The following is an 18,066-nucleotide window of genomic DNA, read 5'->3' as shown; positions in this document are numbered from 1 at the left end:
GAAATGTAAAGGGCAACATTCTATATTACTGTCACAATACATTGTTCTGTAGATACTATGTGTAGCTACTGTATAACCCACAGTTGGTGATTTAGTTTGTGGACAAATCCATTTGTAACAATATAAAATAAGAAAAGGTAATACCTCTAAACTATTTTAAATCACTTTGAGTATACAATTGCAGAAATTGATAGGATATAATTTTACAACATTTTTAAATGAACGCAACAAGTCTTGTTTTTAAATGTGTCACCATTTAACCAACTCCACAATATGTGTTACAAATTAACTGTAATTGTAATGAATTCATTCTAACCCGAGTGAGGCATGTGACATTGTGAGCTTCTACAGTTCTGGTTGATATTAATGTTTTTAATAAGTGTGAAATTTGTGTGTAAAGAATCCCTTTCCATTTTGTTTCTACAGGAGCTGAAGTTGAATGCTAAAAAGAGGATCCTTTAATCTGCAATTATGTTTGTGGGATCGTCTTTGGAAAGCAGTCCCGCCTCCCCTAACCCAGCCCATAGCCTCAGTCCTGATTACTACTCAGATAGTCCGTCTCCTACTTTCCTGTCTCGGTCCCCTCCATGTTGGGTAATACAGGCACAAAATGACCTTGCCCAGGCAGAAGTAGACCTGCATCGACAACAAGAGCATCATGCAACTGAGACCGAATCTGTGAAGAAGGGTATAGAGCGGGCAATCCTGGGAGCACACAGAGAGGAGCGGCGTCTGCTGGAGAGGGTAGAGCAAGACCACCGAGACACTCAGCAGTGGTTGGAGCAGGTCAAGAAGGAGAACATGGCAGCAGTCCGGGTTAGCCAGTCTTTGTTAGACCAAAGGCTAAGCAAACTGGCCCAGCTTCAACAAAAGATCCAGGAAATAGGTCACCAACCAGCTCTAGACCTAAGTGGGTCAAATCAGCTGCTGAATGAGGTCACAGAGTTTCTACAACCTTGGGAAATCTCTGTTTCCCTAAAGAAAGTGAACTTCAAGCCCAGCTCCCAAACAAACGCTGTCACCTTTGGAGATATCAGCATGCAACAACAAAGCCTGTGTCTGCATGTTGGAGGTTGTGGGCCACAGGGACAAATGTGTGCTTTACATTCATGTGAGATAGAATCTGAAGGCACAACTCATCAAAGTGCTGGAGGAGAAAAAGCAGTTCTTGAACAGGGGTGGACTTCACCAACAGGCAGGGTTGTCAGAAAGATCAGCCTTTCTACTCGAAGTGATTTAGAATCAGAGGGGGATCGAACAAAGATATGTCACTGGCTTCCAAAAAGTGAGCACAATGAGAGGGAGTCATTTCAAGAGGATGGAACGGAATCAGCCTCCTTACAGCAACCACAGGATGATGTATTCCTGGCTGTACCCACTGTACTCAAAAACATGGATACTGAGGGTAGGGAGCAGATGCACAAGATGAATATTAATGGAAAACATTACTCTCAAAGGAACCAAAGGAGGTCACTCTCTGTGGTCTCTGGTCGGAGGTCATCACCTTCACCAGAAAGAAGACAGGAGCATGGTAAGCTGAGTTACCACATGAGTTTAGACAGCCAGGGAGGTGATAGAGGAAAAGTCAGTCAAAATTTGAGATATGGCAACAGTGCTTTAACATCCCCTAGGATGACTTCTAGAGAGCCTCTGACCAGCCAAAGCTGCTTCGACCTTACCTCTAGAGGCCGACCTCATTCCCGTCTCAGCCAGTCTTCTGATGAACACTCTCATGGTACATTCGGAGACTCGGGCCGAGCACCGTCACCAACTGACAGCCTTGACTCTAGTTACACTTTCATCGTTAGCCCATCTCACGACTATAGCATGAACAGAGGCTCTTTGAACCACAACAACCGTTTGTCAAAGTCTGCAGTAGACTTGACACACAAGACACGGCCACTGATCAGTGGTGGTTCAAATGATCAGGTAGGAGTGTGGAGGGTGAAGTGTAGCAAATTCAACTCTATGTCAAGCTCGACTTCAGTCTCACCAATTCTCAGTCATAGTCCAAGGGCTTCTGAAATGGGACAAACACTTTCTTACCCTTCATATAAAGGTCATAATATTATGTCCCACCAACAGAAAAAAAATACAGTGGCTGGCCCAAGTCAGCCCCTTGGGTCTAGGTCTTTATCCATGTCTGTCATAGATGGTCTCTCACAAGAACCAAAGCAAATCAGAGGTGAAAGAGGAGAACCAGCCTTGGTTGAGTTGGAGGAGGAGAGAGACACATCTTTTGCAGTATTCAATCCCGCAAGTCCTCATTTGATCAGGCAGTTTGGGAAGCAGGGATCAGGTAGGGCAGACCTTACCCTGCCAAGTGGTATCCATGCCACACCACAGGGCCAACTCTTCATAGTCGACTGTGGAAATGCACGTGTTCAGGTAAGGGTTGTGATGAGCGTTTTTGATTAACTTGACAATTATATTAAAACTAAAACTAAATGTACATTTTAAAACAGGTGACTGACCCTCGTGGCAATGTCCTCCAGCAAGTGACTTCCCCAACTTCGGATGGCTCTGCCAGGCGATGTCGGAACTACTTCGACATTGCTGTCAATGCCAAGGGTTTGATTGCACTAAGCTGTGCAGCAGAACGGGCCTTACTGGTGTTCAGCCGGCATGGTCGCCTGCTCCAGACCTTTGGAGCATCAGGACTGGGCTCTGCAAAACATGAACTAGAAGCTCCCAGAGGCGTGACAGTAACCAGGTTGGATGAGTTCTTGGTTGCCGATATCCGTAAAGGTACTCTTGTTGCCCTCAAGCTTGACCCCAAAACAGGCTCTCGTATCGAGCGTACAGTGGTAACTGGGTTTCATCGACCCTACTTAGTGACAGCTTGTTTGAGCTCAGGTATGGTAGCAGTGTCTGAAAGAGGCAATGAAACCGGTCGTGTGCCTTGCATCAAAGTCCTAGAGCCTGGCTGGAACACAGTGAGAATTCTGGGTGTATGTGCTGGTATGGGACCGGTCCTGGTTTGCCCCTGGGGCATCTGTATAGATACAGATGGTAATGTGCTGGTAGCGGACTGGGCAGAGGACCACAGAGTCTTGTTATACCCAGCACAGGGAGTGGGGTGGCCCATAGTAGACCAAGGCTTGAGTAGTCCACGTGGCCTGACACTGCTTCCCGATGGCCAACTTGCTGTGTCAGACAGTATGCATCATTGTATTAAAATATACCAGTACAAAGCTACCCAGGACTAGAGAAAGTCATATTTCAAGACTTCAAGACACTTTACAATAAGGGTCCCTTAATTGACTTTAGTTAGTACATTATTAAGCATTAATTAACTCTCAACTGTCTTTTCATTAGCCTAAGATGTTTAGGTTAGAAAGCACACAGATATGCACCTGGATTTTTAAGTTCATTTAATTTGCGTTTCATTTTAAGTCCCTACAATCTTACAAATATAGAAATAAATACTATCTCTGCTCTTTCCTGATTAGAAAAACTTGGTGGGTTTTTCCAGCCCTTCTAGTCTCCAGTCTGCATTTAAACACTTGGACAGACTGATGCCAGGAACAGTGTAATTTGAAATGGGTAAATATGAAACAGTTGTAATTTGTACTGCCTGGTGTTTCATATCAGGAGAGAAAAATGTCCTCTGTGAAAGGTATCTGTTAATAACTAAATGTATTCAGGAGACTATTGTATATTTGGGTTCAGACATGTATGGCAAACATATTATATACTATCTTCATGTTCTGAATAGTTTCCATTTTTTTTATACCAGTATCATTCAAGAAAAGTATCTACATGGATCTGACAGCTGTATCTGCTTGGTAAAACAGAACATCAGTCTTGTTCTTATGAATAATTCATTTGTGAAATTGTTTATTCAGTTAGGTGCTTGTATTGCTCATCGCTTTAAAATGTTAATCTATCTTTAAACATTTTTTCTCATGTTCTTCACTTGGATTCCATTCAAATAGTTTCACTGCTCTGATGCTCAATAGATAACAGTTGTGAGTGTTTTTGGAAAACGCATGCTGCATTGCAATAATTAATATTCTTGTAGTTTGTGGCTGCAGAATAAGGATGATTATTCTGGTATAGATATGTTTATGTCTAGGCAGTAAATAAAAATGATGAAAAGACTTTTGTTTATTTATTGTGATATTTTCCTTATTAGTATTACATTAAATGTAATAAATATCTGGTACTGATTTATTAGGTCTTATTTTCAGTCTATAACCAAATCAGCATAATCTTTCCAGAAGTTCAATGGTGTAACAATGTCAACAAATATAAGCACAAAAGTTAATCAATTCTCATTTATTTGAAAACACATCGGCTCTTTCTCGCACTTCTGTGCTCGATGTGCTAAACATTTTAACACTGGTTTAAATTAAAAACCCAACATAAACAGGCAGTCACAAAGAACTGAACGAATAGATATCTACTGGGTTTTAAATCCACCTACTTATATCTGTTGCCAAGGAAAGGATTTAATGATGGCCTTTTTAAGTCAGTTCCATGCACATTTGAAATATTCATGTCTGCACAGATCAAACCAGCAGCTAATCGTGGTCTCTATGTATTTATAAGGAAATATATTTTGTGCAGACTGAAAATGAAGGGATCAGACAACTAATGATTTGGTAAATGTGTGGCGACTGAGGTAATGGCAAAGTGAAAATGCTGAAATTTTGATCTTGATCATTATGTGCAGCAAGATGTGACAAAAGATTACAAATGCAGCTCCAAATATGGGATTAATCTTCCTCAAACGCTTCAGTGATTTATGCTGTATGGCTATGGGTCAGATTAGATGATCAGTGTGTAATATAAGCAAACTCAAATTTTAGATATTTTATATACAGATATTTTGTGTGATATTTCCAAATACAATAAGACACATTTTACTATGTTACATGGGGTTCATCAATGCAGATGATTCCTTGATCTAGTAGCTAAAATTCCCAATGTTGAAGACAGACAGCTCAACTTTATTTTGTGAAACTAGTGCAGTGCCCGTAGGAGGTATGCATTTCTATAGTGGGAGCTGAAGAAGATTTTTCAGTTTTGGTAATGCATGATAAGGAACGTAAAGGCTAATATAATAAAACCAGTGTGCAACCTCATAAGGTACAAACGCTGGCTGACAGGCACAAAACAGCTAGCTACGCTAATGCTAATCGATAGCTTACCTTTGGAAATAGGTTCATCAAGTGAAAATATCTCACCCACTGTGAGGGCAGCCTCTCTATCAGCTTCAGAAATCAAAAGCACACATGAAACACAAATCAAATTATCACTGAAAAACCAGGTCCAGAACCCTCATTGAAAACCATGTGCACAAGAAACACATGGACATCCACAGTTTGACTTGTTGGGTTCTAATACCAAATATTTCCTACAGTCTCACACAGCCTCTGGTTTCTGTCCGAGACGATTCAAAAACCCTATGACCTTTGGGAGAGAGTATTTCCTGCCATGTCCACTAGATGGAGGTGATTTGCATGAGATCAACACAGGGCTGCAGGCATCTTGGACCGACAAGTGACCCCAGACCTTTTTTTCTCTCTTTTGTCTGGAATCATTCTGCTGTTTGTTTTTACTGTGAAATGCATCTCCTTCTCTGCAGAGTGAATCTTCCTGTTTCCTATCAGCTGCTCCGTATCCTGTTTCTCCATTGTTCTCCAGTCAGTGAGCCGCCATTGTTTCCAAACCAGCTGCTCTATCTGTCATTCAGTTTTTCCTGTTCCTTTGCATTTCTTTCAAGCCCCTGATCACCCTTTTACTTGCAAAACTCTTTAGTAAACTCTTGCACATTATTGTTAGATGTCTGTTTGCATGTATCCAGAAAAAGTAGCCTCTGATTGTATCGACTTTATCCAAATTTGTATAAATTAGAATAGCAGTGCTTAACTTTGAGCAATATAAAGTAAACTCAAGTATATCAAAACACAATTAACACATGTGACTTGAGCTTTAGAGGAAGAATCATGGAAATGATTGGCTATGACACACACCAACATACATTTACAATGTTATGCATTTGTACAACTACTTTTGTACCCCAGTAATAGTTACTTTGACTGTCATAGACAGCAGGTCTCTGTGCACCTGGTGTTTTGGATCATGTCTACAAGGCAGGGCATTTGATCCTCTTCACAAATATTACACCACTCCAAGCAAGTTTGCTTTTGTACTTAGCATCCATTATGCTATAACTACTGTGGACTTTTAAGGAGAGTCGGAGTAGCTGAAAGCTATTATTTACATTGCAGTCAGCCACAGACGCTAACAATTTAGCAAGGTATAGTATGGAATGAAAACAGAAAATGCAAAAGCACATTGACAGGGAAAAAAAGTTTTCCTTTTAATTATCAAATTATTTTATCACCACTGTCATTTTCAAAAGATTGTAGATTTCAGAAAATGTCTAGGTACACAACCAGGAGAACTTTCTAACAGAGACTTCTTGGGGAAAAGGTTAACACACGCACACCTAAGGGACAGCCATCTATTAAGCACACCTGTACATGTGGGAAATGTAGTTCAAATACTTTATTCCCACAGTCTAAGTACCTCCAAGGGCAGTGGATCCCCAGGACCAGGATTGAGAAACCCTGCCTGAGAGGGTTCACACAAGCAACATATGAGAAAAATGTTGGGAAAAATCCAGAAGAGTGTCTGTCTACAGAGTGACCTTTTATTTCTTATATCAGTTTCAAAGCAGTTCAAAAGCTCTTGGTCCCATAATCCCAGGTGCCTGCCAGCAGGCTGCTGCCAGGCTTACATCACTGCATGATGCTTCCACATCAGAGGCAATCCATGACATTTAGCTTTACTAGACTGCATAAGGAAAAACACTTTTGAAATAAATAAGCAGACAGAGAAGAGGTAGTTTTTTATCAGAATGTTTGCCATTTTAATTAATGTTTGTAAATAATAGAACATTCAATGAAAATGATAAGGAACTGGAGAAATTTTTTGAAATTACATCATCCCACATCCACCCTCAGTTGTTATGGTTCAATACTTTTTTTTCTTCCTGCTTGCTCATAGACACTGTGGATGAGCCAAGTTGGTTTAGTAAACAAGGATGTTTGTATTATAATCCCCGCACTGAGTCAGGCTTGCTTTTGCCAGTTCTTGTTCATCAGAAATTGACCCATGGGGGCTTTAGGGACATTAAAAATAAATACAAAATTCACAAGGGTTTTTTAGAAAAGATCAAGGCCACAAACCTGAAGCTCAAGATTGCTTACAGTTTCAAAAAAAAAAAAAAAAAGGATATTTACTAGAAAAACATCATTTAAAACATATGCCAACCTTTGTTTTTCATCAAACTGCTGGTGCTGGTGAGTACGACTGGAGAATAAGGAAATACAAATATGCATTAAATGACTAGCTTGTCTGCAAGAGCCCTGCTCAACACACAAAACAGTCACCGGAAATTTGCAAAAGCAAGCACTGATGTCATTCAGTTTATTGTTCCTCTGGTTTTCTAAAGAGGGTGGAGAAAGATATCACTTCCTCTCTCATCTGAACCCAGAAAAACTGTGACAAAAACAAAAGGTGTCGTCATTGAAATGTACATGCTGATGATGTGAATTATCAGAACGCATACAACCAGATAGTTACTTCTTACTGTCAGAAATAGCATATCACAGTGCTGTTTTCACTTTATGAAACCCAAATAATGTTCAACCATGCAACAGTCAAAAACGTTTGAAGGTGGTTGTGGCTAACCCATGTGCACTTATCACCACTAAGTGCACATGGGTTAGAAAGTTAATGTTGACGGGAATTGCAGCTATCAACCCATCACAATATTGTTTGTTTTGATGCCACAAAATAACAAATGCCGACATTGGGGCTGCAACTAATGATTGATTATCAATCAATCTGTCAATATATTCCGTGGTTAAACCCTTATATATTAATTTAAAATAATACAAAACAAAGAGGAGCCATTTTTCGGATTTTATATTCTGTAAACTTGTCAGTGTTTGGTAATGCTGATTGATGAATGACTCTGAATAATTACTCTTATCCAGTGCATCACAAAGGTGTCTCTCTCTTGTTCATTGCTGCACTGGTGGGACCTTCAAACTGCAATTTAATGGCCTGTTTCAGATTAAGTTGTGGGTCTGTGGTTGTCATTGTGACCATAACATCCTCTGCCAAGGCACTACAAGGTAAGACCGGGGTAAAACTGTAGCAAGCTGGTGACAACATTTTTTTGTGGGGTACAGAATCCCAAGCTTCCCCTTGAAGTGGGCTCTGTAACCTGTATGGGTAGCCCAGAGGGGGAATATCCCTGTTTATAGCACAAACAGCAGGACTATCTTGCCCTGGCATTATCCCAAGGGAAGCCATAACAGAGTGCCATTTCCCCCCAGCGCCAGTCCTGTCAGCTTTTATTAAGGGGGGGTTTTGTTCTTTCATTTTGTCATGATATTCAAGTCCAGATGAAAAGCCTTTCTGAGGCAACTTGCAGTTGTGCACCATGGCAGTGACTGTGCAAACAGAGGGAGGAGGGCTGCCTTTGGGATGCTTCTGGATACTTCCATGGAGGCTGCCCATGCCTGAGCTCCCTGGTGGAGGGAGGGTGGAGGGACGGCTACGACTGCGGGGCAGTGAGTGCTGTTGGATCTGTTGGATAAAGCTGAGGCTGTCAGCTGGCACTGTTTGCACCGTAGCCAATGAGTGGCAGGTAGATGAGGTTTGGGAACTCTGCATTGAATGGAATCGTTCTGCAGTGGAGCCAGGAGAAGATATGGAAGAAGAAGTGGTAACAGCTGTGACTTCACCTCCATTATTTTCTGGGATGCCTGAGAAAAGTTTTGCAGGGGAGACAGTACTAGAATTAGGCAATGGTCCTTGGTATGGCTTGGCTCCGTAGCTCTCCAAGAGCCTGACAATGATGAAGTGTCCATGTTTTCCAGCCACTTTGACTGGGCTGCGACCATATTTGTCTATGTGATTGGGATTTGCACCTCTTTCTAGAAGCATTGTAACAATATTGGCATGTCCCTCCTGGGCAGCAATGCTTAGAGCTGTTGCCCCCTGGTGACAAGAAAGATCTATAGTGACACTATTTACTTCTAGGAGATGTTGTCCTACTTCTGCATGTCCTGTCCAAGCCACTGAATGTATTGGAGGTCTTCCTTCTGTATCTTGTGCATTAGGGTTTGCACCATGCTTTAAAAGCAAGTCTACCATCTTTACGTATCCCTGCCAGGATGCCACATGAAGAGCTGTACGACCCTCAGAGTCTCTGGACTCAAGGGGTACCCCTCCTTTCTCTATTAGAAGAGTAGCCATCTCAAGACGACCCTCTAGCACAAGGAGGTAGAGCAGAGGCCTGCCCTCAGCATCCCGGACATCAGTATCAGCCCCTCGCCTCATAAGTAGATCTGCAACATCAGTATGGCCCTCCAGAAGGGCAGCACTCAAGGCAGAATGTCCATCATAGGCCCGATGGTCAATGGGAGAACGTCTATCCAACAACAGCCTGACAGTGCTCCAATGACCCTCTTGGGAGGCAAGTATAAGAGGGGTGCGTCCTTCAATGTCCATCTCTCCAACACGTGCCATGCTACCTCGCTCTGTCAAAGCAGCACAGACAGCCCGATGACCTTCACAAGCTGCAGCATGCAACGGAGTCCAGCCAAGGTCATCCTTATGGTTCTCGTCCAGTCCTCGATCCAGCAGGGCCCGGACGACCTCAGTACTGCCTCTTGCAGCTGCCAGACAGAGTGCTGTCCTGCCCTCACAATCAATGGCATCCACTGCTGCTCCCCAAAAAAGCAGTCGAGATACTGTCTTCATATGGCCCATTGCTGCAGCTGCCAGTAGGGGACTGACAGCTGCAGCAGCGACACTGCCATCTGGGCCAGCAGTCTCATCCACATCAGCACCAGCTTCTAACAGAAGTTCAACTACCTCATCATGGCCCTCATAGGCTGCAAGAAGTAGTGGTGTCATGCCATCGTGGTCTCTGTGTCCTGGATCAGCTTCACGCTCTAGTAACAGACTAACTACCTCCCCATAACCTTTTATTCCTGCTGCTGTAGGGACACAGAGAGCAGCGACTGACAGAGCTGTTTGTCCATCCCCATCAGCTAAGTCGACTTCTGCATTATGATCCAATAATATCTCAACAGCTTCATGATGTCCCATATATGCGGCAGCAATAAGTGGAGTGCGGCCCTTACTGTCAGCTTTGTCAACCTGTGCCCCATATTCCAGCAGGGTCAAAACGATTTCCTCATGCCCAGCCCATGCAGCAGCTCTCAGAGCAGTCCGGCCCTCACTGTCACATCCATCCACATCTGCTCCTGCATCCAGAAGAAGACGAACAGCCTCGCTGTGTCCTCCCCAAGCCGCAGAGCGCAGGGCTGTCCACCCTTCATTGTCGACGTGCTCCATCATCTGTGCTGCAGTTTCTGACCCCTGGCCCTTAGCCCATTCCAGGAGCAAGGACAACACTTTGACATGTCCTTGTCTGGAAGCCAGTGACAGTGGTGTCTGACCCTGATGATCACTGATCAATGGGTCATAGCCATATTTCAAGACAAGTTCAACTACTTCTGCGGAACCCTCATGTACTGCACTGGCAAGCAAGGCCTGCCCATTTGCAGAACGTAGCTGGTTTAAGGACACCCCACTTTCGAGAAGCTTCTTCACAGACACATTCCTTTCACGTGCCTGTGCTAATGTGGTTCCCTTTTCACCTATACAATGTATTCTAACACTTGGATCTGCATCTGAAAAATGGGATGCAGATATGAGCCCAGTCCTCATTAACAGGTGAAGGACTTCCTGACTTACTAGAATGGGAGGCTGATTTAAAGACTGTGCACTGGCTTGGCTGCATCTAGAATTAGAGGCAGGTACACCTGTCCACAGCATCCATAGTGCCAGTAATGAAGGGTTGTCTTTATGGTGTCCTGAGCATACTAAATGTGTGGCTAGCTGGCAAGTGTCCTCAATGTCCAAGTCTTGTCCCTGCAGAGTCAAAGCCATACCAAGCATGCTATGACCCTCTGTTCTGCTACACAAGTATTTCTGTGTGCAATACTTGACGTCTGTCAGCCACTCAGCAAAGCTGGCATGAAAAAGTAGCTTTGTGCCTCCAGGGCCATCATGCAGGAGAGGAGAGAGAGTCCTGAGCTTGTTTTGAAACTCCTGGAGACTGAGCAAAGTGTCATGAGTCCAGGTTGCTCTAAACAGCTGCTGGGGCGTGAGGGGCCTTGGGGAAGCTAAGAGCACATTAAGGAGGGGCCTGACATACGTGAAGAGCCCCCGGGGGAACAGTCTTTGGCACAGCCACAGGTAGAGGCCATTGAGAGTCCCAGGGATGTCCCGGATCTCCCGCAGACCCACTAATGCAACTGCCACACCATTCAGAACACGCTCAAGGAAGAGAAAACAACCGCCACTCTTGATGTGCAGTAAATTCAGCATGTCAGCTGTGTCAGGTGTGAGCTGGCGGCGAAGTGCTGCTTCTTCATCCAGGCGACAGAGTATGTACTGCTGCACATCATGGACTGGTGGGGGCTTCCGTAGATCATCCAGACAAATCCTACGGAAACCTAAAACAGAAGAGATGCAAGTTATTTTTTTCAAATGGGCCCATACTTGTCCATCTATCCCACTCTCTGACTGATAATCACTGTGTGAAATTTTAAATCCGACTTGTTTAACACCCAAAACAAGAAAGAGGCCACATGGTTATGAATCACACATGGCTCAAGAATACTAATATTCCTCCAGAAATCTCATTTGCATTTTGCCTATTCTCTCCGTGCTTCACATTAACCAAACTTTATTTCTCCTGAGGACACCGTTGGCTTTAACACGTTATAGCAGGTATATACAATGTTCTGATTCTAGTAACAGCTTTAACAGTAACAGGGTAAGAGTCACAAATCTCATAGTTACATTAAAATCAAGGCTTATTTATCTACTGCACAAAAGATCAGAAATGCAGTCACGGCAGAGCAGATTATTTAATTTCTTGGAAGCATTTGCACAATAAATCAATGTATTGTTAATGCAAACACTGTCACCAGCACTTATGTTGATCTCTGTGTTATACACAAAATGCTATTTGAGAACATTTAAAACGTAAAAAATAGTTATTTCAAGGTTTGATTCCTCCTGACTAATCTCCACCACTCATGTGCCATGTTTTATATCTAGCCATGAAGGGTATATCTTCAAGAAAACTATTTACATGGACAAGTTACTCTTTCTTTGTACCTGAGAACATCTTGCACACAGCCTTGTTGTGGCGGCGGACAGAGCAGACCAGCAGCAACCACCCAGGCAGCAGGTGTTGATGGGTGGCCAGGAGCTCTGCGATGGAGCCACTCTTCCCACCACTTGCACTGACCCCATGTCCAACATCCAGAGAGTCCACCACCACCATAAGAGTCTGGGCAGGAGGAGGAAGGTCTAACAAGGGTCTCAAAACTGCTCTAAGAGAGAGAAAGACACACAAAGGAAGTGTCAGCAGTATTAAAACAGCAGGAGATGTTGTCAAATATGAGGGTTTTGAAAGCAACACTGTAAAAGAAATAAAACTGTGGGTCAAATATTGTGCCAATAAATGTATTGACCTTTAATTTTTATTACTATTTTCACTATTATTAACTATTTTGTTTTTCATGTTACACATTTTAAAAACAACCCAACCTCATCACTTTTTAAAGGCATAAGGCTTTTTAAAATTACAGTTTGTTCAAAACAGTACCTATATAAAACATAATGCTTTAGTGTGACACTGTGTCATAGCACTGTTATGTTAAACAGCATTAGCGGGGACAATAAAGTCTTCAACTGTGATCAATCACCGGAACACATTGTAAAACAGTAAAACTACTTGGGCAGAGACCTAAAACACTGTTAAAGTGCACTGTCTGCACCCACACCCTGCTGTGATCTGACGGTGACTCAGGTTAGTGGAACCTCTGAAATGTCCTGCTCCACCCCTGGGCATGCCTACACACACACACACACACACACACACACACACACACACACACAGGTTTGTGCAGCTATTCTTCTTAGGACACTTCCATTCATTCGGACAGCCTAAAAAAAACCATCATCCTTAACATTAAACATAACCTGACCCTAACTTAAACCTAACCACAATTTAAATATTAGCCCCAAACATAACCAGTACATCAGAATTGAGGTTGTGCCTCATTAGGAAAAGGTTTTGGTCTCCTGGTCCCGCCAAGGTTAGTGTTTATGCCAAAAATGGTCCTAACAGGTAAATAAATACAATCACACACACACAGCTATGTGTACACATGCATACTTGAATATCACCATGGCCAAGATTCTTCCCAGAACTAAATTAATTTCCTGACCTTTAAACCCAACCTCACTAAAAACGTGCTTGGACTTGAACTCAACATTTCACATTATTTATTTCGTATGACTAACATTACTGACATTATTGATGCTGTTTCAGCAATATTTCACAAGATCGTAAAACAAATGCAAAGTAATGTTTCATAATGCAAATACAAAGGTTTTAGGACTGTAATATTTGCTTTGCTTTGGGGCTTGGGGTGAACTTGTGTGAGGAGAATGTAAAAATCTGAGAATGTGGAAAAATTGCATGAAGAAAGCTGGTGTTTTTAAAGAGGAATTGTGATATTACAGATGGCTAAAGTGTGTGCAGTACAAAAAAAGACAACATACAACTGTTTTCTACCTATGATGTGGGAGCTTTTCCCTGTCCTAACAAATCCGGACACTTAATCACCATTTTTAAAAACAGAAACCACATTTAATTTAAACCACAGAGGAAAAAAAAAAGTTGAATCATCATATTTGTAACTACCAGGTGAGGTTTGATTGTGAGATTTGTTCCCGACTACACATGCAGACAAGTCTTATATTAGAGGTGACAAATAGTGATTAACCTGTGGCAGCAGTCTGTCATAATATGGGTCACACACAGGGTGTGTTTGTGTATGCGTGCTGTTATTAGTGTTAATGACTATGTTTAAGAATGACCAGAGGCTCCGGTCCACCTTTCATCCTCACACAGGTTTTCTTAAATCAGTGTTTGTCAGTCCTGGTCCTGGTGACCCAGTGCCCTGCATGTTTTAGACGTCAGCTCGTCATTCAGGGCAGTGGGTAACCGGACCAGGACTGACAAACACGGCTTTAAATCATAGGAAAACAACAGCTGTTCAGTGCAAACAACTATGTCTCTTATGTGTGTGCTTAAATGCTTAATAACAGCAAATACAACAACATTTAGATTAAAGATTAAGACACTGTAAAAGCAGTATATAGTGATACCAAGGTAGAAAAAAGGCTGTTGAACACTGGAAAGAGGTCTTTCAAGATGTAAACAGCTGATGACAGAAGAGAAATGAGTAATTGACACAGATTAGATTTTGGTAAATGGTAAACCAAGCATATCAACTATCAGTTTGCTTGTTTTCTTTGTTGTTTTAAATCTAACCGTATGACATTAAATACTTTTGTTTGAGAAGCTGGGAACAGCAATTTTTTGGGGTGGGGCATAAAATTGTATCTAGTCATAGTTTGACAGGATGTCTTTATCTTAGCATACACAATGACAAATACATAATGTGGGTGAATCATCATACACGTAGTAGCCTTGTCTTAGTCGATGGACATATCCTGCAAATGAATGGAAAATGAAACCATATCTAGGGTGAAAGCTACTGGGTTACAACAAGCTTATCATACCTGCGTGTTGTTTAGTCATCTGATAAGAGCAACAGCCAAGGAAGCAATGAAAGTTTTATTGTTGCTTCAGGCTTTTCAGCTCATATTATCCACGACAAGGAATGCATGTGTGTATGTGTGTGTTCTTTGTGTGATCTTTGACCCTGAGCTGTAACAGGACTCATTCACATGAACGATCATTTGGAGATTGTATCTCTGCAGTGACATTACACCACTACATAAATCATGTGTATATCTTTGATTTCTCCAAAAAGTCCAAAGAAAACTGTAAACTATATTTATGTGATGTTTGTGGTACAATCAACAACTTTTATCCAATTCTCAAAGTTAATTTAGGATTCACTTCCAGAAGGATACAGCACGTCAAGACTAGACTACTTGACAACACTGAGCTACAAGTTGGTTCCAGGTATGTAATACTATGCATGTCATTTTTACTGCCAATTGAAGCTCATGTTTCATCAGTTTGTCGACAGCCACTCTCACATGGCAGTTTTTCGCCTGCAGCCACTCTCTCTCTCTCTCTCTCTCTCTCTCTCTCTCTCTCTCTCTCTCTCTCTCTCTCTCGAACACGAACTCCAAGCACAAACAACTGCTGGCTGTAAGCCAATCTGAGGGGAATGTGGAATCCTGCTCGGTACTTCACACCAGAGGAGGGCAAACACAGGAGGGGTGTAAAAGTGCTCAGACTCATCGCAGAGTAAACACATCAGGAGAGAGTGAAAAAAAAGTCCCTGAGAGGAGAGTGACCTCGCTGACTAGTGCCGAGACGGTCACCAGGGTACAGGATGCTTTTTACTTTTTTGAACCTCTTTGTTCTTTTCTCTCTCTCTCTCTGAAAGGATGTTGTGCCGTAAATAACACTGTAGCATTCACTCAGTCTACAGGCCCATTGTGCGCGCTGTGAATGGTCTGCATTATGAGACGAGAAATACATTTACAAAGAAGAAGAATGGCTACTGCCAGCTTTGTCTCGTGACTGTGCCACACTAACACTTTGCTTTGCTCATGGACACAATTTTACATTTACAGGCTGTGAGAAATGTTTAGCGTTAACAGTCAAAACATCTGCACAGAATCACCTCCATTTACATACAAAATAGATGCAGCCTTGAACCTTTTATGAGCCTTTTTCCCACAGTTATTTTGTGCTTGGTCACTCTTGGAATTCTTTCTTTTGCAAGAACAGGAGAACGTGATACGGAGCCCAAAGTTTGTGCAGTACTGTATGTTTAGTATGCAACATTGCAAATATTTGATGAATACATTTTAAGTCATTCATCACACATTTCACTGTTTCAATGTCAAGATTCCTTGCAAAATAAATCCATTTATGATTTAGATTTTCAATGTTAAGTTCAGTAAATTAACTATTTGAAATGTGGTTGAGAATAAATCAGAAGATATCACCGTAAAAAGGGGGGTCCATGCCTACTTTTCACCCAATTTAATAGCAATGAGTCGTTTGTTTTGAGTCACAACAATCACACTTTAAAACTATTTACAAAACACCAGAGACTTGTAGCACAGGTTTTCTGCAGGTTGTTTACACTGATGTCTTAATCTGATAAAATACTCGTCTAACTGCTGACATGTCCAACTTTGTTCATCCTAATTCCTCAGCAGCAACGTGAGGAACAAAATCACTATTTACAGTATGTGACACCACACAGATTTTACCCGGTTTAGCTGAGAAATGAGCTGCGCTCTCTAACATGCACACACACGCAGAGAGCACCCTGATGGGATCCATGCTTGTTACCTTTTGGCAACTTTCTACTCCCTCTCACATTATTAGTCCCACAATGGGGAAAATTGATGATAATTCATGACGTGATCAAATCAGTGAGTAAAGAATTCTCCTCTTTAGAGCAAACATTTGACTTTTACAAACCTTTTGAATGCATCATCAGGGTCTCTCTGACAGGTGAGAGGCTCGAGAGCAGAGGACACAGACGGGCTGTTGAGGATCTCTCTGTACCCAGGAGAGAGGAGAGGCGAAGCCCTCAGCTGCTCCACCAAGCCCAGGATGAACCTCCACAGGACCGTGCTCCTCTGGTCCTCCCTCTGGCAGAAGTGTGAGGCCAGGCAGCGTGGTGCCAGCCCGACTGCCAGTCCTGCCTTCGAGGTGGGCCACACTATCTCAGTACAGAAGGCTGTCTTTCCAGCACCAGGGCCACCCATTACCAGCAGCCCCGGTGGTTGTCCCGGCACAGAGCGGGCGTCCAGGCAGTGCCGCAGCTTCTCCAGGGCCCATTCCCGGCAGAAGAAACGCCGGCCCTGGAGCAAGCTGGAGCTGCTGTCAAATCCACTGCTACTCATTTGCTCCTGGTGACCTGACATCTCGTGGACAACACACCTCTCTGAACTCTACCTCCCATAGTCCTCCAGTTGGACTTTAAGGTTGAGCTTCAGTTGGCAGCTGCGTCATGAGGAAACCAGGCAATGCCTCGTAGGTATTTAATCACAAAGTTAGTTCCTGAAAGTGTTGCATCAGGGAATTATTACAAGGTGTTACAAGTCCAACCTCTGCAGGTCCTGAACGAGTCAAATCGTTCTGGTCACCTTATCACTTTCTTCACCTGGCTTGATCTTTGTGTTGATCTTAATCTTGAAAGTGAAACGCGAGGAAGAGGATCCATGGTTACCACCGTTCATTATGCTTCTCCTGCCGATCATGAAGCCATTCTATCAAAAATCAGAAGGAGAGAGAGAGAGAGAGACAAGGCATGAGTCAGGAGAGAGGGACTGAGTGACAGCATGTTTTTTTTTTTCTCTCACAAATTTGACACTGCATCTCACCCTTCCCCTGCCTGAGTCGTCTTTCAGTTACAGCTGACAGTCCTCCCACCTCTCAGTTTCTGTCCCACTTCTGCATCAGTCCTGAGCTGCGGCTTTAAAATTTAATTTTCCTTTTGTTTCTCACGCCCTGAGCTCTTTCCAACCCTCCATTCATATCTCACGCCTGTCTCTATCATTCTCTCTCTCTCTCACATGCTCTCTGGTTTTTCTTGTTTCTTTTTTGTGTGTGTGGTTGGTTTTAGTCTCCTCCCTCTCCTGGTGTTTCTGGGCATGTAAAGACATGCACACTACAGCAGAGAGAGAGAGAGAGGGAGAGGGATAGAGGGAGAGCTGTGAGCAATTCCACAGATGACAGGTGGGAGGGGGGTTACCTGCGGTCAAGGTTCAGTCACGGGGCAATAGTACACCTCCAGCTTTACTGTGAGGTGATTTATCCACATGGAGATGCTTTGCGGTGTTGTCATCCCATCGCGACCCCTGAAATGAATTTGATTTCATTTTGAATTATTAGGACCTGAGATAACAACAATGTACTAAGCAAACAATGTTCAACAA

At 42.8% G+C, this 18,066-nt stretch overlaps 1 protein-coding gene across 1 annotated transcript; it reads right to left on the bottom strand.

Moving 5' to 3' along the window:
• Window positions 1-8,019: 8,019 nt before the first annotated feature.
• ankrd50l (ankyrin repeat domain 50-like) lies at window positions 8,020-17,052 on the bottom strand (the record flags this gene model as incomplete). Its single annotated transcript, XM_083908772.1, has 3 exons — window positions 8,020-11,558; window positions 12,229-12,446; window positions 16,604-17,052. 3 exons carry the CDS (start codon window positions 17,050-17,052, stop codon window positions 8,020-8,022), a joined length of 4,206 nt encoding a protein of 1,401 aa, XP_083764898.1.
• Between the last annotated feature and the right edge of the window lie 1,014 nt (window positions 17,053-18,066).

Source organism: Microchirus variegatus (genome assembly GCF_963457635.1).
Source record: "Microchirus variegatus genome assembly, chromosome: 22".
NCBI classification, from domain to species: domain Eukaryota; kingdom Metazoa; phylum Chordata; class Actinopteri; order Pleuronectiformes; family Soleidae; genus Microchirus; species Microchirus variegatus.
This window is presented reverse-complemented; position numbering and strand designations above follow the sequence as displayed.